General features: G+C 43.1%; 1 protein-coding gene across 10 annotated transcripts in view; it reads left to right on the plus strand.

Annotated features, from left to right (window-relative positions):
• Positions 1–23,535, plus strand: part of ablim1b (actin binding LIM protein 1b) — a 350,583-nt gene that overhangs the window by 265,109 nt on the left and 61,939 nt on the right. For all 10 annotated transcript variants that reach the window (XM_068002162.1, XM_068002165.1, XM_068002167.1 and 7 more), the window contains 2 exons: positions 14,914–15,001; positions 20,069–20,127. In XM_068002162.1, the coding sequence (XP_067858263.1) occupies positions 14,914–15,001; positions 20,069–20,127 (147 nt within the window). The remainder of the gene's footprint in view (positions 1–14,913; positions 15,002–20,068; positions 20,128–23,535) is intronic.

The raw sequence follows: 23,535 nt of genomic DNA on the forward strand, positions 1-23,535 counted from the left end.
GCCTGCCAGAATGATCTGGTGATTCATTCAAAGTGGGGGCCTGGACAAATACTGCAGAGAACATGAGTTTAAATCCCACCATGGCAGTGTTAGAAATTAAATTCAGTTTTTAAAAAATCTGAAAATAAAAAGGTAGTGTCAGTGACCATAAAGCTATCAGATTGTTGTAAAAACCCAACTGGTTCACTAATGTCCTTTCAGGAAGGAAAGCTGCTGGCCTTACTCGGTCTGGCCTGTATGTGACTCCAGTCCTACAGCAATGTGGTTGGCTATTAACTGTCCTCTGAAGTAGCCGAGCAAGCCACTCTGTTGTACCAAACTGCTACCAGCAATTGAAGAAGGCGGCCCACCACCATCTTCTCAGGGCAATTGGAAATCGGTAATGATCATCGGCCTTACCAGCAATGCCCAAATCCCAAGAATGAATTCTTTTAAAACTCAATTGGAATTCACAGGTGGAGCACTGAACACGGTTTTATTGAGGCATAAAAATGGAGGGTAGTGTGGATGGCTAGAAGAGATGTTTACTCTCAGAGAATCTTGAGCTAGGCTCCCTCATCTTTAAAGGCAACGATTACACGTGAAATGTTCAACACTTAATATGTGACACATCTTAGCTGTTTCTTGGCCTTGACTGTGGGAGGAAAAGGATTATATGATGAGTCTAATTATTTGCATCAGATTTTCCGTTATAGTTTCTGAAATTTGTTTGCAGTTTTACTTTTTATTAAACTGGATGCTGGGCGTGGTGGGAGGGGGTTTCAGTTGTCAGCTGCCCATTTCTCGCCTGAAAAACAGGTGGCTGGCAGAGGAAAATCTGGGTGGACACCTTGCACACCTATTTGCCTATCTAATTCAATTTTCGTGCAGGTCTTTAAATGGGTTCCCAGCTCTCCTGCCCAAAATTTATATATATTTAAACATAAATCGGGGTCCTACGCCAGTTGTAGGACCCCAATTGAAATTTGAATACACAAATGGGCAGAGCATATGCCTTGCATGCTAGGCCCAGTTGTACCAGGTGTTGAGCAGCCTAATCAACAGTTCTTAAAGGGACCACTGGAGGCCACGCAGGAAAAGGTCAGTTTTTGGGGGAGGGGTTTAAATGATTTTTGTGGGACCCAGGAGGCACAGTAATGCTCCAACCAGCCGCACAAAATTCTTGCAGCCTTGCTGTTGGGTGGAGTACGTGAACAAGATGTGGCATCAGCGCAAAGGAGGCATGTTTAATCCCAGAGATCTTTTAGCACTGGACCTTTGGCACTGCAAGCCCACAAGCTGGACTATATTAAAACGGCCCTGTGGTAAAATAAATAAAATGTCAGCCCTGATTGCCTGAAGGTCTAACCAAGGTTTTTCGGCTGCTAGACATAGCACTTAATAAGCCCTTCCAAGTTTTGGCAGGAAGCGTTGGAACACTTAAGTGTTAAACACACAAGTATTTTCGCTGCAGGTGGCAGAATGAGGAAGGCTGAAGTATGTCAGTCGATGGATAGTGTTTGGGAGTCTGTAGCCTCAACAGCCTATGTGAAGGAATTCGCCAAGGCTCAAATCTTAGGAAATCATAACATCTGTATCTGAATTGAACTCTGAATAGAATCATAGAAAGGATACCTCATGGAAGGAGGCCATTTGGCCCATCGAGTCCGCGCCGGTTCCATGCAAGAGCAATCCAGTTTGTCCCACTCCCCCATCCTATCCCTGTAGCCCTGCAATTTTTTTCCTTTCAAGTACTTATGCAGTTCCCTTTTGAAGGCCATGATTGAATCAATACAGTGAAGGTAACATTTTAGAGGTTGCAAGACTCTACAGATCAGTCCTTTTCTGATAAGGATTCTTTGGATGAGTGGATTGAGCAGGTTTAGCTGAATAATAATGTTGAAAAGTTCTTTAGCTTTGGTTCTGTTAGATGCTGTACCGTAATGTAATACTTGTGAATACTGTTATTGCACCACATATTTTACTTTTACATTTTTTATTATGGCATTTCATTATTGATATAGTTAACAGATTAATATAATAGCAAATAGAATCTACAGGTGGTATTGTTTAAAGCATGTAAGAAAAATATTAATTTATTGTGCCATATTTTGAGTTCCAAAAGGTGGGAGGACAGGATAAGCAGCACATTTTAAGGAAGTTCATATTATATGCAATTGTGCTTTGTACATGGTGAGTAATATATGCAGAATATTAAGTATTGTACAAAAATGTTTAAATTCCTATAAAAATGATTTGTCAAGAAATATTCATAATGGGAAAAAAAAGCATGTAACGTGCTCATTAATCCAACCTATTGGTTACAAAATCTTTCACAACCCTGAAGCCCCCACGGCACCAATGTAACCTCTGATATACCATGAGCTATGCAATAGGAGATAACTAGTGCATTGGAAAGATTTTGCGTCCATCACACTTCAGACATTGCACTTCAAAGTGTTAAAAGCATAAAAATGAGAAGGAAAGCAGTCATTTTATGCTAGTCACTTTTGCCTGGAGCTAGAAATTTACAAACACCTGCCGATCAGCAAATGTTTCCTCATTGACAGGAATTCATCTCCAATTGACCTCATGAAATCCTGCTTAGACAACAGTTAGGCTATGTGGCCTTAAAGGGATAAGTCATGTTAAACACAACTTACCTTAATACCACATTGTGCATTACATGTATATGGCATCTGTTCTTATAAAACAGCTGACTTACTGTTAATATGTATATAATTTCTATATAATTAGGCAAGACAATATTACATAGAACTACATAGAATGTATAGCACAGATACAGGCTTTTCAGCCTAAAAAGGACCATGCCAGTGTTTATGCTCCACACGAACCTCCTCCCACCCCTCTTCATCTATCTCTATCAGCATAACCTTCTATTCCTTTCTCCCTCGTGTTTTTCTAGCTTCCCCTTTAAATTCATTTATACTAGTCGCCTGAACTACTCCTTGTGGTAGTGAGTTCCACATTCTAACCACTCTCTGGGTAAAGAAGTTTCTCCTGAATTTCCTATTGGATTTATTAGTGACTATCTTATTTATGGCCCCTAGTTTCAGTCTCCCCCAAAAATGGAAAAATCGGAGGCGAAATTGGGCCGCCTAGCACCCGTTGTGTAGGCACTATGCGGACTCCTAAGCACCAAAAATGGCATCCAAGATGCATGCGCACACTTCTGACATGAAGTGCGCAGGACGCCATCTTGGTAAAGCTGGTTGCACACGCGCATCTAACGAACACCAGCAGTATGTAGAGTAGGGAGATCATGACGTAAATCAGTGTGCAATGCTGATTTGAAGCAGCCGGCAGCATTTTGGAACTCCATGCTCCAGCCGACGCACTGTCTTAACCTCGCACAGCTGAACAGGACTTAAACGGCATGAAGGACCCCTCCCCCCCCCATCAGTGCTATTTAAAGGGATCATGGAGGAGTTACAGGATAGTTGCTGGATGAGTTATTCTGGCTGCTGGTAGAATTGTGCATGTTTGTGGCAGTTTCCTAGACTTGCAGAAAGTTGCAATATTCTAAAGAGAGTGGTCTGGCTGGTCTTGCAGTACTGTTAGTGGCAATTGAAATAGTGTGCCGACCAAAGTTGCTTCCAGATATGGGTGGCCTCCTCTGGGAATTGAACATGACTGGGAGGCCACACAGAGCAGGACAAGCTGCCAGATGAGGGGGGAGGAGGAAGAAGTGGAGGAGAAGGAGGAAGTGGAGGAAGAGGCAGGGAGGCAACAAGGTAGACAGGCCCTGTCTGCCAGGGCTCTGCCTGATCAGATGATTATTAAGCGACACCAGTAACCCCATTCAATAACGGGGTTGCCTCCTTACCTTTCCTCTCCCACATGACCATCAAATCGTCCTCCTTCTGATTACACATTACCTCCTCCTTCAGCTCATCACAGAAATGAAAACCAGCACCAAATGCAAATTCATAACCACATTTATAGATTTACACATGAAATGATTCAAGCAAGCTGATACTATTCAACCTTGTGCATTCCCTTAGTGCCTGTTGTATGTGTGCCTTTACCTTTCCAAGTGCTCCTACAAGGTGCATCCCCAGTGGCTGGAGCATGGGTGGTGGAAGGCTGCTGACCTTCAATTGGGGAGCGTGTAGATGGCCGTGGAGGACGACCTCGAGCAGCTCTGGGCCGGGAGGGCTCGGCTTCAGACTGCACCATCTCAGCCTGGGCTGCAGCAGTCTGGCCAGGCTGGCTGACAGGCAACAGCAAGGGCACTGGCAGAGTGGCAGGGGTGGGAGCAGGAATGCTGTCATCCTGAAAGAGTAGCCATGATGTGGAGATGCCGGTGATGGACTGGGGTGTACAAATGTAAGGAATCTTACAACAACAGGTTATAGTCCAACAGTTTTACTTGAAAATCACAAGCTTTCGGAGGCTTTCTCCTTCGTCAGGTGAGTGTGAGTCCACACTCACCTGACGAAGGAGAAAGCCTCCGAAAGCTTGTGATTTTCAAGTAAAACTGTTGGACTATAACCTGGTGTTGTAAGATTCCTTACATCCTGAAAGAGGTTCGTCTTCCATGGGGCCACCGCGACTATCCCAGGGCAGCGCCTCAGCACTCCTAGTGATCTGTTGGAGAACAGATTGCTGGACTGCTGTGAGTTCCTGGAAGCCCCTTTCAACAGTGGAACGATAGCAGCATTCTGAGTTTCCAAATGCAGCAGTCAGACCTTGGATGGCAGCTGTTTGTGCTGTAATGGAAGCTGTGACATCAGTCATCAGACACTGCATCATGGTGGGTTCCACAGGTGTGCTGATGGAGGTCATTCCATGTGGGAAAGGATGGGCTCCAAGCTCTGTGCAAAGCCCTGTGCCAAGTTGGAGCTGGACTCCTCCATGCCCCATGACATTGTGCACAGGCTTTCTGGCAGGCTTTCCAGTGCACCAAGCATTTGACAGTGTACGCCCATCAGCCTTCTTCTGTAGCCTGGCCCATTAAAGTCATCATCTGACTTTTCTGCAGCAGAACCATTGTGCGACCTCGCCCTCCAGCAAGCTGGCATCTGTGGTATCTGTTCCCCCTGCCCCGGCTCCCGCGCACTTGTGCCCGGGGTGTCTCACCACGTGCAGATCCCTCCTGTATCCTAGCCTCTAAAGTATGCAGAGCATTAGTATGTGAGTGTAAGATCGAGTGACAGTGTGTCTGCATCATCACAGTCATCTTCCTCTGCCTCCTCTGACCATGCCGGTTCCAGTTCTTGGGTATCTAAAATGACAAAGGAGCACGGGTTGAGTTGTAATGTGGGGAGAGGAGAAAGTAAGACGTGCGTGCTCACACCATCTGCAGCATGTGAGTCAGAAAAGATTGTGGGCTGAGGGAGAAATGGGAAGCGAGAAGGAGGATTAGGTATGCAGAAACCTTCATCATTGATATCTTCAACACCGCCAGTCATCACAGCCACAGCAACAGCCTGTCCAATGATGGACAGCACTGTCTCCTCCATGGCGGTGAGGATGTGTAGGCGTGCCTGTCCTCCCCCAGTTCTTTCCTGCTGCCTACACTGTTGTGTGCCACCTTCTCCTGCAAGAAAGAGGGAAGTGTGTCAGTGAGTGTCCTGCAAGATGTTTGGGTTATGTGGCTGTCATGGTTGAATAGCTGCCAGTGTGTGACCTGTGAGTTTGGGTGTGCGGCTTGCAAGAGTGGTAATGTGTGAAGGTGCGATGCAGCATCTGATTCGCAGGGTTGCGTACTGAGTGAAAGAGTTTGTTGGTAGGTGGGTGACGTGGGGTGTAGTGCGTGAAGCAGTGGATGAGGCTAGTGGTGCAGTTGGTAGGAGATGCCACTTGACAGTTGCACTCATCACCTTGACCACTCGTGTCAAATCATTGAACTTCTTTCTGATCTGCATCCACGTGCTTGATGCGATGCTCCTGGCATTTACCTCATCCGCCACAGCCTCCCACTACCTCTTCAGCTCATGTCTTGAGGGCCTCCTGCCCCCCTGTGGATATAGGATACCCCTCAATCTGTCCAACTCTTCCACCAAGACCTCTAGTGCACCATCCGAGAACCTTGGTGCATTGAGGCGCAGCCATGCTTCACTATCTTCCAGCACTTCACAAGGGACTTCCTACTGCCACAGTGCACCTCCCCTTTAAGAGGTATGGGCTGCCTTGAAGTAGAGCTAGCCAATCCCAATAACGGGGCCCCCTGCTGGTGCGTGCAGCCAATCAACAGCACAGGTAGCACTGGCTGCATGCAGCAATCATTGCAATCATCACTTATGTGCTGCCTGCATCGGTACGACCAGCGCCCTTTCTCGAGGGTTATCCAATATAATACGTCTATCCTATCAAACCCTTTCATAGTCTTAAAGACCTCTATCAGGTCACCCCTCAGCCTTCTCTTTTCTAGAGAAAAGAGCCCCAACTTGTTCAATCTTTCCTGATAACTTTTTCTTGATCGGTATAATATTCTATTAGAATTATAGAAAGGTTACAGCATGGAAGGAGGCCATTCGGCCCATCGAGTCCACGCTGGCTCTATGGAAGGGCAATCCAGCTAGTCCCACTCCCCCGCCCTATCCCTGTAGCCCTGCAGTTTTTTTCCTTTCCAGTACTTATCCAATTCCCTTTTGAAAGCCATGATTGAATCTGCCTTCACCACCCCTCAGGCAGTGCATTTCAGATCCTAACTACTCGCTGTGTAAAAAAGTTTTTCTTCATGTCACCTTTGGTTCTTCTGCCAATCACCTTAAATCTATGCCCTCTGGTTCTTGACCCTTCCGCCAATGGGAACAGTTTCTCTCTATCTACTCTGTCTAGACCCTTCATGATTTTGAATACCGCTGTCAAATCTCCTTGCAACCTTCTCTGTTCCAACGAGAACAACCCCACTTCTCTAGTCTATCCATGTAACTAAAGTCCTTCATCCCTGGAATCATTCTAGTAAATCTTTTCTGCACCCTCTCTAAGACCTTCACACGTTTCCTAAAGTGCGGTGCCCAGAACTGGACACAATACTCCAGTTGTGGCCGAACCAGTGTTTTATAAAGGTTCATCATGACTTCCTTACTTTAGTACTTTATGCCTCTATTTGGAAAGCCCAAGATCCCATATGCTTTTTTAACGGCTTTCCCAACCTGCCCTGCCACCTTCAATGATTTGTGCACATATACCCCCAGATTTCTCTGTTCCTGTACCCCTTTTAGAATTGTGCCCTCTAGTTTATATTGCCTCTCCTCTTTCTTCCTACTGAAATGTATCACTTCACATTTTTCTGCATTAAATTTCATCTACCACTTGTCCTCCCAGGCCACCAGCCTGTCTATATCCTCTTGAAATCTATCACTATCCTCCTCACTGTTCATTACCCTTCCAAGTTTTGTGTCATCTGCAAATTTTGAAATTGTGCCCTGTGCACCCAAGTCCAAGTCATTAATATATATCAAGAAAAGCTGTGGTCCTAGCACCAACCCCTGGGGAACACCATTGTATACCTCCCTCCAGTCCGAAAAATAACCGTTCATCACTACTCTCTGTTTGCTGCCACTTAGCCAATTCTGTATCCATGTTGCTACTGCCCCCTTTATTTCATGGGCCACAATCTTGATGAGAAGCCTACCATGAGGCACTTTATCAAACGCCTTTTGAAAGTCCATAGACACCACATCAACTGCATTGCCCTCATCTACCCTCTCTGTTACCCCATCAAAAAACTCAGGTTAGTTAAACACAATTTGCCTTTAACAAATCCTGAATATTTAAATACTGAAGGGTAATCTTTAATATAGATTATTTATTAGATTATGCAAGAAGTACTGGAGCATAGAGTGGGCCAGGCAAGTTTGCACTTTGGAATCCTATTGGATTTCTTACATTAATGTCAAAGATTTATGTTTGATTTGGGAAGATCTGCCTAGCCAGACAGAGGAACATAGAGTTGTTCTTTGGCCAAGAGTAACAAATTGTTAGATCATACAAGATACAATGCTGCCATGGTTACCCAGTATAAAAATAATAGTTTCTCAGCACAGCTGCATGTCCATATGATACTGAGTTTTTTCAAAATTCTTCATCTCTGTTAAATGCTTTCAAGAGTTCTTTTACAATTATCTAAAATTGCTTGAAATTTAAACTGAGAGTGTTGTCTCAAATGCTGTTTTATATAACAGGCCATTGTTACATTTACTGTCCTGTCTTGACCACCTTTCAGATTATTAGGCCAGATTTTGCTGTAGCAGGACATCTAATGGCGTCTGCCGTTAGTTAGACTTGCCCCTGCACCCTTCAGCTCAAAAAAATTTTGTCCATGAAGTTGCTGAAAGTGCGAGCTGATAATGGTGCAGTGAGGGAAACAGGGCATCTGGGACCTGAGTAAACAGGGCAACCAACAGGGTATCTCCTTAACCAGTGAGAGTCAAGGATTGGAAAATAAACACAGGAAGGATTGAGAAGGAGGGTGAATTCAATGTCAAATCAGGTACATAAAGAGAGGGAAAGAAAGATTGGATTAAAAGAGATAGAAAGGAAAAGCAAGTTTTAAATTAAAAATTGGACATTTTTAAAATCTTCCTGAAAAATTCAAAACCTGAAGGAATGAGACGTCATAATTGTAACAGTTAATTTTGAGTGCCAGAGAGGTTGATTGGCAGTCATTACCACTTATCACATCGTTAACAGGGTACTTACACTTGTAATGACAAAACTTAACTTTCAGTAGCGAGTTTAATGGCCGATTAATGGGCAAATACAGCAAGTTCCTAAAAAAAAAAAGGGATGCTAAGGGCGAGACGTCGTTTACACAAAGCTAATGGACAGCAGCTTTTGGATATTCACATTTAACCGTGCATCTGCTCCTCACCTGAAGCTGCTGTACCATTTACCTATAAATAACGGCGAGCGCCATTAGCCTCACTGTTATTTTGACAGCAAATTCTGGCCCAATGCTTCACTGTTGATACTGCACTGGACGGGTGGGGGGTGGTGGGAGTTACATCATATAAGAAACAATACTGTCTCATTCCTGTTTTTACTCCTACGGTGAGACCTTCATGATCTGGATGACATTCTGATATGGAATTATTACATCAGTATGCCGAATATGTTACTGTCACAGCCACATGGCAGTGGTATGCATGTGGAATACTTAAAAGAACAGAAAATATATTCAGCTTGTCCTCTTCATCTTCGAAATCAGCAGCAGTCTCTTTTAGAAAGTGAATCAACTGAAATTTCAATCTCATTCCGAAACAAGCATGGTCCTATTCGATTGTAGCTATTTCTTGGAAAAATCTCTTGCGGAGCATATAAAGAGATGCTATTTATAGATATTTAACAGATATGACCACAATCATTCAATTGATACCAGAAGTTCATGTTCTTGCTCCCTTTGTCAGCACCAATTAGAATATCCAAGCAAAGGAAATTAGCCTGGCTTTTCCTTTGCTATCCTGCTCCAAATTGGGTGAGATAGCTACGGAAACGGCGGAGAAATTTGAGCAGTAATACCTACCACCGCCTCCCCTCCCCCCCCAGCCTTGATTCTTTTCCCCTTACCCAAGCTGGAAGTGATGGAAAATGCCAACAGGGACCCAGGATCCTGGCCTATTTCCCTCCACCCCTTTTACCACTGCTTCCTGAGACTGCCTGGTGAAAGGTGGTGGGGTAGGCCTGGGGTAACAGTGGCCATTGCCCAAATGTTGAAAATGGAGAGAGGGCTTGATAGAGGCTTGCTTTCCAACTGACCCTTTACCTTCTGAAGTCCTTTGTCTCGGCTGAAGCCTTCAGTGGAAGACTTGTGCTAGTCTTTGGGGCCTTTTGGCCTCTTTAATGTTTCTTCCCCCCTCGCTTGGTCCCACTCTAGCAGGACGTCAACCTTCAAGGCCACTGGCGAGCTCCCACCAGGAGCTCACTATGAATGCATAATGACCCAAAAAACTGGGCCAGGGCCAGGGTGGCAGACAGAAGACCCATTCTGAACCAGTAGGGATGGATTAATGGAAATCCAGCCCACTGTATCTGATTCCTGTTTTTTAATGTTCTTTTTAACCCCATTTTGACCACGATTATATTTGTACTGTCATATCATTCTACCAAATGCCTTCATTACACTGCAAAGATGGACTGTATGGGCTATGGATATGCCAATACCAATGTGATTATCAAAAGTTGTATCCAGATCAGTTAACTGTCCCGGCCCTGTCTAATGGAGAAGTCCATTGCCACAAAGCTACTTCATCTCATGGTCCAGCTGAAAATTGCCAGAACTTCCCACTGAAGCAGATTTGAGTTAAGATGATGGCCAAAACTGAAATACAGGCTTGGGCTGCCTGATTGGAAATGGAGTGTTCTGCTGCTGGAACTATCCGTCTCCCACCTCCCACCTCCCTCAGTGGCCGTGTTTAAAAATATTTTAGAAGAGCAAAATTAACATGAAGTAGACAATGATATGAAACCAGCCCATTCTTGTAGATACTCATAGTGATTAGGAACATTTTGGTACCTTTCAAAAAGGGAAGAACAAAACAGCTTTTAAAAACGTATTAATGCATTGGTTACCTTTTCAATACTTATTTTCAGTTAACAAAAAATGTCAACCTAAAAATTAAATTGTCAGCTGCTTGGATTCTACATTTCAGGGAATAGTAACATGACAGATCTGTGATTCTGGGGAATATAATTACTTCCACAATTGGATTAAAGCCACCAGCACATTAAGGACAACACCTGCAGTGTGTCGTGTCAGTAGATCTCTGACAGCGCTGGAAAATGTGAACAAACAAGCTTTGAGGCTCCCTTGTCCTCAGTCATGTGACTAGATAGTCCTGAAGTAGTTTTTCCAGATTATCAATGGGAGAGCAGCAGTGTTCACTCACAGCAAAGACAAGTGGGACAAAGGTGGGAAATCTGAGCTTGAATAAGTTAAATGTTAACTGCTGGGCAGCAAGGATGCATTGGTGACTGAGTTTCATTCCGTGTATGTATGTGTGTGTGTGTGTGTGTTAATGGACATGTAAAGTAAAATAAAAGCCTGTATATGCCAGTCTGTATTTACCAGAGACAGCAGTGTATTTTACAAGGTACTCAGTCAGACTCTTAAAATGCATCTGTCTAGACTCAGAGCTGTCAAGGGTATTGTGAGTTCCTATCGCTTGTTGCACAGGATCTTGGATGTTTCTGTTATGTATCTGTGTTATGATATGGCTGATTGAAGGATAAACTGACTAAAGGTTTCAAGTGTTTACTGTCACTGTAATTTTGTTTCCTTGTCTACGTGCAGTGGAGAGATTAAATGAATATTTTTGTGCATAGTGAATGGGATTCATATTGGCATTGGTTTCTGTGGATCATACCAGCCTGTATCAAATGCAGTGAGAGAAAAAAGCTAGGGAAAGGTTTCTCACAGCTTCCTGAGAATATGACACATTGTAGAGAGTGAGAACAAGCACAGCCATGCCTGCTGCCAGTAGACACGATGCATTTAAACTCTGCTTTAATGAGAGCTAACGCCTTTCCTGACTTAACGCTGTTATTACATTTCTGAGTTTAAGGCCACAATTGATGCAAACAGCTCCACTGTTTCCAAAGCAACAAGCTAAGAACTGGCTCAGGCATTTCCCATTGATAGAAAGTCTTATCAAGCACTCATAGGTGAGGACATTTAATAATATGTTTGTGGTTGTTTAATAATAATTGGCATCATAACTGCAATAAAGACCCATTATTATAAAGCTTTCTTTCATAATCAACATTGCCCTGGGGTTTAGTGGAAGCTTTGTCACAATCAGAAAGTGAATTTCTGATCAGGAGAACTGCTTTTCTAGTTCCCACTGGATTGTAATGCAGTTTGACAGTTTATTAATGATAGGCTACAACTGAGGTTTGCTGCTCTGAGTTTTTGTGGTATGTTTGATTTTTAGCACCTGACACTACAAATCCACTGCTTGGTGGGTAACTGAGCTTTCAACACATGAGTGTAGTGCTTACTGAAAGGGGTAGCACAAAAAAAAAACTGTTTTGTAGGTGGTAATGGCCAGAACAGTGGTAGTGAATGTGTAAGAAGTCAGTCATCTATTCTGGATAGTTCGCCAGATCTTGCTGCGATGGCGAGCACGGTTCATTAGACTTGTCCATAGACTTTCCATGGGGCTTTGCACAGCAAGTTGTTGTCAGTAGGCGATCGAAACAGCGCCCGCTACAGGGCATCTGGGACTTATGTGAACAGGGCAAGCAACTGTGTATCTCATTAACCAATCAGATTGAAGAATCGTTGATGAGCAGCACAGTCTGAACCAGGAAATGTAAGTTAGAATCGCGAATTCAATATCAAATCAGGTACAGAAAGCAAAATAAAGAGAGGAAAAGATAGATTGGATTAAGAGAGAGAGGGAGATAAAAGAGACAGAAAGGAAAAGTTTAAAAAATATTTTTTTACCATGGCGAGTTTAGTCTGTATCTATGTCAGTACAGGAACTTCACACCATTCAATACATTTGAATGAGGAGCCAGATGGCGAGATTCCGTTTTCGCGCAGTTTACGGAGAGGCAGCGTATCTCAGACAACAACTTCTCTCTTAACAATGTACATTGGGTATGATATTTCCCTGTGAAAGAAAGAACAAATGTGCATTTCTATAACACTTTTCATGACCTCAGGACATTCCAAAGCGCTTCATAGCCAATTAAGTACTTTTAAAATGTACTCACTGTTGTAATGTAGGGAAACACAGCAGCTAATGTTTCTAAATATTTTACAGCCTGAGGTTGAGAAGGCATTGATGGACCAGTTGAGGCTTGCTATCATGGTTTTTACACATTTTAACCACTCACAGGAGTGTGTTACAAGACACTGTCATCTTATATGTAACTTGCAGTCAACTGCCTATTCTGTCCATTCTGCATGTTCTTACAACAACATGCCTTTAAATGCAGAAAAATGTCCCAAGTGCTTTACAGAGCCATGATGACAATGGACACCGTGCCAAAGAAAGAAACATTGGGAAGGGTAACGAAAAGCTTGGCCAGTGGTGTAATTTTAACAAAAGGTCTTAGAGGAGGAAGAGGAGATTGAGAAGTGGCTGGCTTTAGTAAAGGAATCTGTGGGACGTAGACAGATGAAGGCACATCGACCAAAGGAAAGGATGCAAAAGGCAGAGGAACAGAGAGTTCAAGGGGTGTTATAGGGCTGGAAGAAGTTACCGGAGATGGGGGGGGGGGTGCGCGGTGGAAGATTATTCAGGGATTTACATTCTAATGGCTTGATGTCTGATAACTGATATGTCTAATGTTGTTCTTCCATTGTTTTCAGCTACAATGACCTATTTACCTTTGCAGTCATGTGATAATGAGAGATACGGGAAAGGCCAATGAAAGTAAATCAACTCTTGAGTGTATATTATCAATAACAGCTGGTGGGTTAGGCAGCACCAACAGTGGGTGGGGATGGGGAGGAAGCCACTCATCCATAATATTGTGCTAAAACCAGCTCATGACTGCAAATACCTCTATAGTCAAAGGAGTGGCATACATTCATGGGGATTTCTGATAGCAGGATCATAAAAGTAGTGATTCTACCAGAAATATTCTGCTAAATCTGCAACATGTATTTCTCTTATTTCTAAATCTATTGCAATTGTTGTTGCACTGGTGCTAATACCCCCTCCCCCACCCTGGACAAGACCAGCAGTTTAATTGTGGGTGGAGTGAACAGACTACAGCTGTACAATGCTGCTCCTTCCCCTCCCTGAAGACTCGCTCAGTTTTGCAGGCAGCATATGTGTGTAGCACATGACATGATTGGTTCACTGCCACATCTTGTAACCTAGTTTATCTGCCAAGGGGTTTGCTTTGGCTCATTGTCACATCTCTCACTCCATCATATCTACAAGAGGTTCACAAGACAAATGGCCCATTTTTTTCCTTTTTCAATTGTCACCTCTCTCCTCTCCTGAGGCACTGTCTCTTCAGGTTCAGTGGACAAACTGTGGCCATCTGGTGCCTCATCCAAGGGGTCAATCTTCACATTTGAGGCTAGACAGTGAGTGTTAGCGAACTATTTTACCAGATAGAGCATTGCAGTCAAATCCAGTCCTGTTCTCACCTGGCATGCACACAGAGCATGTGTCAGCAAGTAATATTGGTTGATCAGGGGCAAGAAGTCTGGTTTATTTTTTCCTCTCCTTAGCTGAAGACATTGAGGCCAATCACAGCAACTTAACTCTTGCCCCAGTTGAGATAAGCTAAGTCAGCACAGATCAGAGTACAGCCTGGTATATATATCTCAATACCACATCAGATAGTGTCAAAAGGACACCTGAAATTGCCAACTTTTTACATGGTTAACTCATTAAACTCCTAATAAGCTCCACATATACCATGTTACTCCTGAAAATGGTTTTCTTTTAATCCACACCCTCAAACCGTCTGGCACACCTTGTATTGCTCATTACATTGCACACTAAAGCATCAAAAAGACGTGTAGTTTGCTTTTGTATTTATACTGTGACAGATTGCAACTTGGTTTATGTTTCAAATTTATTCCTGTCACCTAAGGATTTCTAAGGCAACTAACTCAATCAGGAGTCACACTGACAATTAATTAGTGAGCGTGTTGTCACTCATGTTTACATGAAGCTGAAACCTGGAAGTGCTCCAAGTGTCCCGATAGAGATTTTATTTACAGTGTCTTGTCTGTTGGAACAGCCAGAGCATTGCACCACAGGCTCTTCGTGGGGACTGTTCTCTGCTATGTGATTTCAATTACAGAATGGGTTTCGCGATCTGGGAGAAGCAAACTCATTTATCCCAGAATTGCCGTGTGAATCAAATTGAAAGATATTACACTTTACCTTTCCAAGTTTGGATCCTTGTTTTGTCCAATGTGATTGTATGGCTTGTCCCGTGTTATGTTACTCTCATACACGATTGTCAATTACCTTCTTTTGGATCTAGGCGGGAGACAAACATTATCATCCAAGTTGTGCACGATGCAGCAAATGCAATCAGATGTTCACAGAAGGGGAGGAAATGTACCTGCAAGGTAAGATATAGCTCCTTTCAAAATATTTGTTCTCATCAAGATAAGGAATAGTAGTGTTGGGAATTTAAATATTTGCTTGCCTGGGCCACCCAGTGTCAGCGTTGAGCATTTTCAGGCCAGATATATCATGACCAGTTGCAGAGTAAGACTCACTGTACTCTACCCTAACACTACGCCTCAACCTCAACCTTAGTAGAGTACTCCATTCTGTACCAATCTTGTTTTTGTTTTCTTTCATATCCCAGCCATCCCAAAGTGAGATTGGCAATCTGTGCAGCATTGTCCTATGGCATGGACTGACTGCAAACAGGATTAATACTGCCAATAGTATTTCATGATGGACCATACAAACAAGAGAGAGAGAGAGGAGACTTTCATCCTATCACTCTGGGTTGAGTTTGAATCCAAGTCCCACCCAGAATCACCCAGTCTTTCAGATGTGGTTGCTTTAACCAAGAGGCTCATTGATGTTGGGATTGGGTAGCAGTAAAAATTACATTTTAAAAATAAGTCTCATTTAATTACTGTATAGTTGATTCCTGTTCCATTAAACAGGGTGGGTCAGAACATGAAGGTACTTAGAACAAAACAAACATATAAGAATGGCAACAACAGGATTTATGAAGTCCTCAACAAATTGGGAGTTTTAGTGACTATTTGCTTGCATCAAACTTTCAAATGGAACTCCTTTTATAAAGGTATAATTACAACCATCTTTAAAAGGATTTATAAAGTAGAGATGGTATAGTGGTTCAGTGCACTAGAGCACTGATACACGGAGAGAGGGAAATCAGATGGTGCATTGTCTCGGGCTGCTCTCTTAAACCTCAAAATGGTGAATTCTGAGTCACCATAGCTCCTGGCCCAGGGAGATCAGGGAATAGCAGCAAATAGAGTGGGCTACTTCTATAAAGGAGTTTCCATTACTGGAAAGTCAAAAGGAATGCTTATAAGATTAGGATCTCTGAGAGCTCTGAAAGGGGAAGAGTTCACTGCATGTGTATTTGAAAATATTGTCATCTTGACTCAGCTGATTGCACTCTCGTCTTTGACTTAGAAGGTTGTTAGTTCAAAACCCACTCCAGGACTTGAACAAACTGTCTAGGCTGACACTTTAGGGCCGATTTTAACCCTGTCTGCCTGGCAGAAACCAGGCCGGCGGTCAGTTAAAATGGCCGTGGGACTGACCTCCTTGCCTTCCCGCTGGTTCTGATCACAACCTGCTATTCCGAGCAGGCGAGAGGGACACCCAATGAAAGCCAATGTGGTCCTTCTTTAAATATGCATATCGGACTCCCAAAAAGTTGTGGTTTTAGTTTTCGTCTTTCCTTGTGGGGCCAGGTGGAGCAGACTGCACCTCTGGGCCCCACAAGGAAACCTTAGACCTCGCCTGCCCCGGGCTGTCTTTTCCCCACCTCCTCGACCACAAGCCCCACCCCCCCCCCACCACCGAATCCCTTCCCAACAACTTTGGCCCCGCCTGCACAACTCCAGCCCCAAGTTAATATCAGTGTTTTTAGTGCCATCCTAAGGGAATGCTGCAGTATCAGATGAGATATTAAACTGAGGCATTGTTTGCCTGTTCATTTGGGTGCATGTGAACCGTGGAACTTTTTTAAAAAATTTATTCGTTCACGGGATGTGGGCATCGCTGGCGAGGCCAGCATTTATTGCCCATCCCTAATTGCTCTTGAGAAGGTGGTGGTGAGCCGCCTTCTTGAACCGCTGCAGTCCGTGTGGTGACGGTTCTCCCACAGTGCTGTTAGGAAGGGAGTTCCAGGATTTTGACCCAGCGACAATGAAGGAACGGCAATATATTTCCAAGTCGGGATGGTGTGTGACTTGGAGGGGAACGTGCAGGTGGTGTTGTTCCCATGTGCCTGCTGCTCTTGTCCTTCTAGGTGGTAGAGGTCACGGGTTTGGGAGGTGCTGTCGGAGAAGCCTTGGCGAGTTGCTGCAGTGCATCCTGTGGATAGTGCACACTGCAGCCACGGTGGGCCGGTGGTGAAGGGAGTGAATGTTCAGGGTGGTGGATGGGGTGCCAATCAAGCGGGCTGCTTTATCTTGGATGGTGTCGAGCTTCTTGAGTGTTGTTGGAGCTGCACTCATCCAGGCAAGTGGAGAGTATTCCATCACACTCCTGACTTGTGCCTTGTAGATGGTGGAAAGGCTTTGGGGAGTCAGGAGGTGAGTCACTCGCCGCAGAATACCCAGCCTCTGACCTGCTCTAGTAGCCACAGTATTTATATGGCTGGTCCAGTTAAGTTTCTGGTCAATGGTGACCCCCAGGATGTTGATGGTGGGGGATTCGGCGATGGTAATGCCGTTGAACGTCAAGGGGAGGTGGTTAGACTCTCTCTTGTTGGAGATGGTCATTGCCTGGCACTTATCTGGCGCGAATGTTACTTGCCACTTGTGAGCCCAAGCCTGGATGTTGTCCAGGTCTTGCTGCATGCGGGCTCGGACTGCTTCATTATTTGAGGGGTTGCGAATGGAACTGAACACTGTGCAGTCATCAGCGAACATCCCCATTTCTGACCTTATGATGGAGGGAAGGTCATTGACGAAGCAGCTGAAGATGGTTGGGCCAAGGACACTGCCCTGAGGAACTCCTGCAGCAATGTCCTGGGGCTGAGATGATTGGCCTCCAACAACCACTACCATCTTCCTTTGTGCTAGGTATGACTCCAGCCACTGGAGAGTTTTTCCCCTGATTCCCATTGACTTCAATTTTACTTGGGCTCCTTGGTGCCACACTCGGTCAAATGCTGCCTTGATGTCAAGGGCAGTCACTCTCACCTCACCTCTGGAATTCAGCTCTTTTGTCCATGTTTGGACCAACGCTGTAATGAGGTCTGGAGCCGAGTGGTCCTGGCGGAACCCAAACTTAGCATCGGTGAGCAGGTTATTGGTGAGTAAGTGTCGCTTGATAGCACTGTCGACGACACCTTCCATCACTTTGCTGATGATTGAGAGTAGACTGATGGGGTGGTCGTTGGCCGGATTGGATTTGTCCTGCTTTTTGTGGACAGGACATACCTGGGCAATTTTCCTGAATTGGCTGAAGACTGGCTTCTGTGATGGTGGGGATATCGGGAGGAGGCTGAGATGGATCATCCACTCGGCACTTCTGGCTGAAGAGGAGCTGGGAGTTCTCCTTGCCAACATTTATCCCTCAACTTGCACTGCCAAAAATATGTTAACTTTCTATTCATCTCATTGCTGTTAGTAAGATCTTACTGCTACACAGTTGCCTATATAACTGTCACTGTACTTGAAAATAATCAATTTCATGTAAAGTGCTTTGAGAAGCTTCTGAGACATTTGTGATAAAGTGCTGTATAAATGCCACACTTTCTTTCTTACAGCTCTATCTGTATTAGTGAAAGATCCTGAACACCAGTGAATGGCATAACACATGCTGATAAGGCATGGTTATAGTTTCTATTGCCATAAAATAATTCTAAATTATAATTTTGAAGCACATTGTAAGAAAACACAATTCAAAGCACAAGCCATTTTATTTATTTTCCTGACATTTGAATTCAATCCACAGTAACTGAATGCCTCTTCTGATTCTGAACCAACCAGCGTCAATCTAATGTTCAGCAAGGTTTGGTTCCAAGTCAAACCAAGTTTGCTTCTACTAAGCTAAGCAAAAAACTAATAGCACTTTTCAGGAATTCACATATATGCAGCTATAGCTCCTGCTATTGTGTTCATTGGCCACTGCCTCCCATAGCACGGCTCTCCCACAGCCAGGGGCCACATCTGTTTAGACCAGCAGCATGCGATGCTTCTCACTGAGTCTTCCTAGTTGCCAGTGGTCTTACTGCTGCAGTAGCTCATGTTGGTGGTGACTCCATGATGTCATCGCACACAAATATCTCCATGATCGCCTAACCATGTCATGATGCAATCATCACATCACTACTCCATGCATATACCCTGGCGAAACTGTCACGGCCACCTTGTACATGTGCAGAGTGTTGGGCCTTCCATGGGAAGACTGGCTGCATATTACCAAAACCAAAGGGGGGACAGCAGCTCAGTTAGTTCCTGAGTCCAGGCTGCAATGTAAAAGTAGCTTCTGCTTTTTACAGCCATGATTTTGTTAAGGATCAAAAAAGCTTAATTATACTTGTGCAGAGTATGTATGGCCAATCAAAGTTTCTTGGATAAATAGACTTTTTTTCAAGATCACAAACAATAGCACTGTGTCACCTGAGGTGGTGGGGGGTTGGTGGTGATGGACGGAACTTAGAAAAATCTAAAGCAATTCTAAATCAAGCTTGGGCAGATTCAGATTTGGCTCAAACCCCTGAAGTTCACATGAAGCTTTATTTCATGTTCAATTTCATACTGATCTCTGGGATGTTCTATCTAATGGCTATTAAGGGTCACATAGGAAATACATTCTGAAAGTTTAATTTTAATCTCTATCGGACATGAGTTCACAGTACAGTCCAAAAACTGCCCTTAATTTGGCAATTAACTGACCAGAGCATTCAGATCATCATGTTTTTCAGTTGGGTAATCTCTTCTAGGTAATGTGCTTTTTAGCAAAAAAGCACATTACCAAAGCAGTGTTTAACCAACTCCTCTCGCACCTGACCAAGGAATATTTGGTACTGTTATCATGTATAAAGAGGAACCTCCAGCAGCATTGCCACCCCACACTAAGATGTTAAGCACAGTGATTGCCATTGAAATAAAATTGATTTTTCTAGGTGCTCTTGGTCTCAAATCCACTTAACTGCAACATTTATACCTTTGTCAGTTTCTCCCAGAGTTTATTATCTATGTCAGTGAAGTAGCCTTTTGTTTCCAGCTCCATTTTAATGATTGTGGGGGGTGGGATTACAATTTTTGTCAAATACATTGTTGTGTTGTAAGGTTCATGTTGTTTTATATTTCTTAAGTCATTCCTCCATCGTGTATTAACCTTTCAAACAGAACTAAGAGTAAAATAACGTGAGACACAGTCCGATTGTAGCTCAGTTACTGGAACTAATCATTCACTTTGTAGAGTTTCATGATCACGTTCCATTCATTTCCCCATAACAGGTTCTACAGTTTGGCATCCCGACTGTAAGAAGTCTACCAGGGCTGAAGAAAAGCAAAGGGTGAGCTCATATTAAGAATAAACAACAGTCTTAATGTCAATTATACACACATGCATTATTCTGTTGGCCATGAATCTGGTTCATTTATCTGTGTGGGCAACCATAGCACAGATTACAACCATTTTGAACCTAGTTGTCTCTTTCCTGTTAAAAGTATGGGCGATTTTCTCTGCGTGCTACAGATAACAGAAGCTTAAACCTATTTATAAAGAATTGGTCTATGATTTTGTTAGATGTGGTGTGCAGAGTGTTACCAGGAAAAAAAAGTCTCTAATTGTTTGTTTTCTACTCTGGAAACATTTATCTTCCAGTAAAGGAATAATCTGATATTAACCATAATCACTTTCAGTTCACCAATGAGGAGCAATCTCTACTGTGTGAGGAAAAGGATGTTTTAGTCAATAGTGTTGTGCAAATGTGATCAGAAGGTTTTGATGTGCCCTTCTTAGGCTTTCAGTGGTTTCTTACAGCTTCATTTTTATATAATCTTTTCCCAAACATGGAATTAGCACGATCTAGCTAGTGTAGCACTACTTGACAATACGCTTTTAAAGTCTTTTATTAGATCTCATGGCAGGGAAGCAGGAAGGGGGTTGCTAACATTTAATTTGATATTTCAAAGCAGTAATGCCCCATTAATTTCTTAAGGCGTGTACGGAGATTAGTCCTTGTGAGTCTCTGCTACTTACTACGAATTTGATGATAACTTTGATGTACCAGTCTGAGACCTTCAATTGGCCTCAAAGTGCACAAGTGGAATGGAAAAGGTATGTTATGGAGCAAAAGTGTGATTTGTCATTGTCAACCAGAGGGCATCTGGGAATCAGTGCTCAGCCAACAGAAGCAGCTCAAATCCATGAAAGCTGAACCTGATCCAGACCAAGAACAGATGTGCCCTCCTTTAACTCAATGGTAAGGTGAAAACTTGGCTCAATTTCGAGATAAGGTTTTACCACATTGTCTTCAGGATTGAATTATGTAAATGAATCAGAACTCCTCCAAGTGTAAAACAAATAAAGCTCACTTCATCACAGTTCAGCAGTAGCTGACAAATTTGTGGAGGGGGATTGGGAATTTTGACCTAAAACCACAGTCACTTCAGGAAACAATACTCTGCATTCAGTATTTTTTTTTTGGCCTGCTAAACTTTGTTTTTTTCTTTGGAAGAGGTGTGATTGGAATTTTACTGGGATATTTGTGTCACACATTGTGACTCTGACATAGTAATGTTTGCGCAGATCTTGGCTTCCGTATAATGCTGTATTAGTGTGTAGAATAATAGATATTGGAGGGAGGGGCAGCTATAAAGCTGTATTGCAACTGAGGTCACTTTGATGGATAGAATAAATCAAGCAGTTTATAGCGGAATCTCCATGATAATATATATATTCTGGAGAAGAATATGAATCTCAGAACAAAAGAGGCAGAGAAGAAACTCATGGAATTGGCAAAATGGAATAAATATGTCCCTGCAACAAGGAATAAAACTTAATCAGAGGAACTGGTAAAATTGTAATTTAAAAAATGTGTGAGAGAGGTTTGAGAGAATGTGGATAATATTTCATAAGGAGTTGCTGGTTTTGTTGGTTGGATTGGGATTCTACATGATGAAGGAGAAAGGGCCCAGTCAGTCTGTAGACTCAACGATTAATCTGCAGTAAAATCTTGAAGATATTGACTCTGAAGCCACAGTTGGCAGCAGAATTCTAAAGTGGAACTGCTAAGTTATTTTATGCCACATAATTATTGCTTTAACGTCGTAGTCGAACAATATAATAATAGGCTTACAATGAAACAGTGTGCAAACTAATATTGGCCTGTCACTCAAATCCCAGATTAGTGAACTGATTCTTTTCCTTTAATTATAATATTAACTGCCACCAGGATCATTCAGACTTTCAAATATGTAGGCTCTTTAAATGAAACAATAAAGGCAAAAATGAATTCCCTTATCATCATTGTTAAATAGTTTTTAGCTCTGCAATGCAAGTCATTAATCCTGTTAACTGAATCGACAAAGTATTGAATTTTAATTTCCAACCACATCCTCTGTTAGTAACAGAAGAACTGTGCCACATTGAGCACCTATGGAGGTGATGCAGAGACAGGAAACTAAATCAGTGTTAATGGGATTTAGCATCTGCCAGTCACCAACTATTCCTTTTTTTCCCAGCAATTCGCTGCCTTCTCCCTGTAAGTACTAATAAAGTAACCGTAATCAGATTTACCAATGGAGTGAAATAGCGCTATATTACCTCAGCATGCAAATGGATTCATGTCTTTGTACGAAATTCATCTGGCCAGTATTTTAATAGAGACATGAATGTTTTTGTATCTGATATGTCCTTTCCGTTAGATCAACATCGTTTTTTCCACTGGGAAAAATTCCAATTATCCAGGAGTATGAATTAAGCAATTCTAATAAAACAGCACACAAGGCTTTTTCTTTGCATGATTTTGATTAGAATTAATAGATAACTTCACATTAAGCAGAGTAGACTATGGCATAACATGATTTGACCTCACAACAATAAAAATCAAGTAAGTGTAAAAAGTTACAAACAGCTTTTTACTATTAAAATTGACACTATTTTTCTTCTGACTACACACAATTATTAGGGAATGGTTTCTAACCCATGACATTATGGAACTCATGATGTGATCGTGGGCTGTTGGAATACATAAGTACTTTGAGGCATGAGCTGAACTCTTGAGGAGATAATGTAGAGAAGATGCCAACCATGCTGAAGTGCATTGGTCACAGGTTTCCCATGTTATTGGCCACAAAGGGCCGAGGCCTACAATGCACCTGGGATACCTCATGCACCACAGTGTGGACAGATAGCATGCAGAGTGATGGGACCCTATGCACCAACTGTGCACAACACTCTTTAAGGTCAACACTCCAAAAATTTTAATTAGAAGTCCTGAGCAGCACTCCAGTTGCTGAATGCCCGTTTCTAATAGGTGCTTCAAGGAACGCCGGGGGAAGGGTGTTTTCAGGTTAGCCCTCTCACTAATAAAGGACCACTCTGCATTAATTTAATGACTTATGTCCCCATTAGCTGCAATCTAAAACAATGATGACAATGTTCTGGTAGCCGGTAGCCTTCACTGACTGCTGGAGCACAACATTCTGGCTCCCACGCAGCATGTGCTCAGTGTCGGGAACGCCACTAAAATATTTAAATGAGTCAACCTTCCATTATGGTGCAAGATCAGCTCATTTCAGTTCAGGCACAAAATGCACCAAAGGAGCAGAGGTCCCGGCACTGAGACCGCATTAGCAGCCTCTGTGTGTCCATGACTGCACCAGTGTGAAGATTATCTAAAGTGAGATTTGAATAGTCATCCAGGGATGTTAAACTTTGAGATGCACCACAGATAAAATTCAGTTTTAGCACCTCA

Source organism: Heptranchias perlo, chromosome 21 (genome assembly GCF_035084215.1).
Source record: "Heptranchias perlo isolate sHepPer1 chromosome 21, sHepPer1.hap1, whole genome shotgun sequence".
Lineage (NCBI taxonomy): Eukaryota > Metazoa > Chordata > Chondrichthyes > Hexanchiformes > Hexanchidae > Heptranchias > Heptranchias perlo.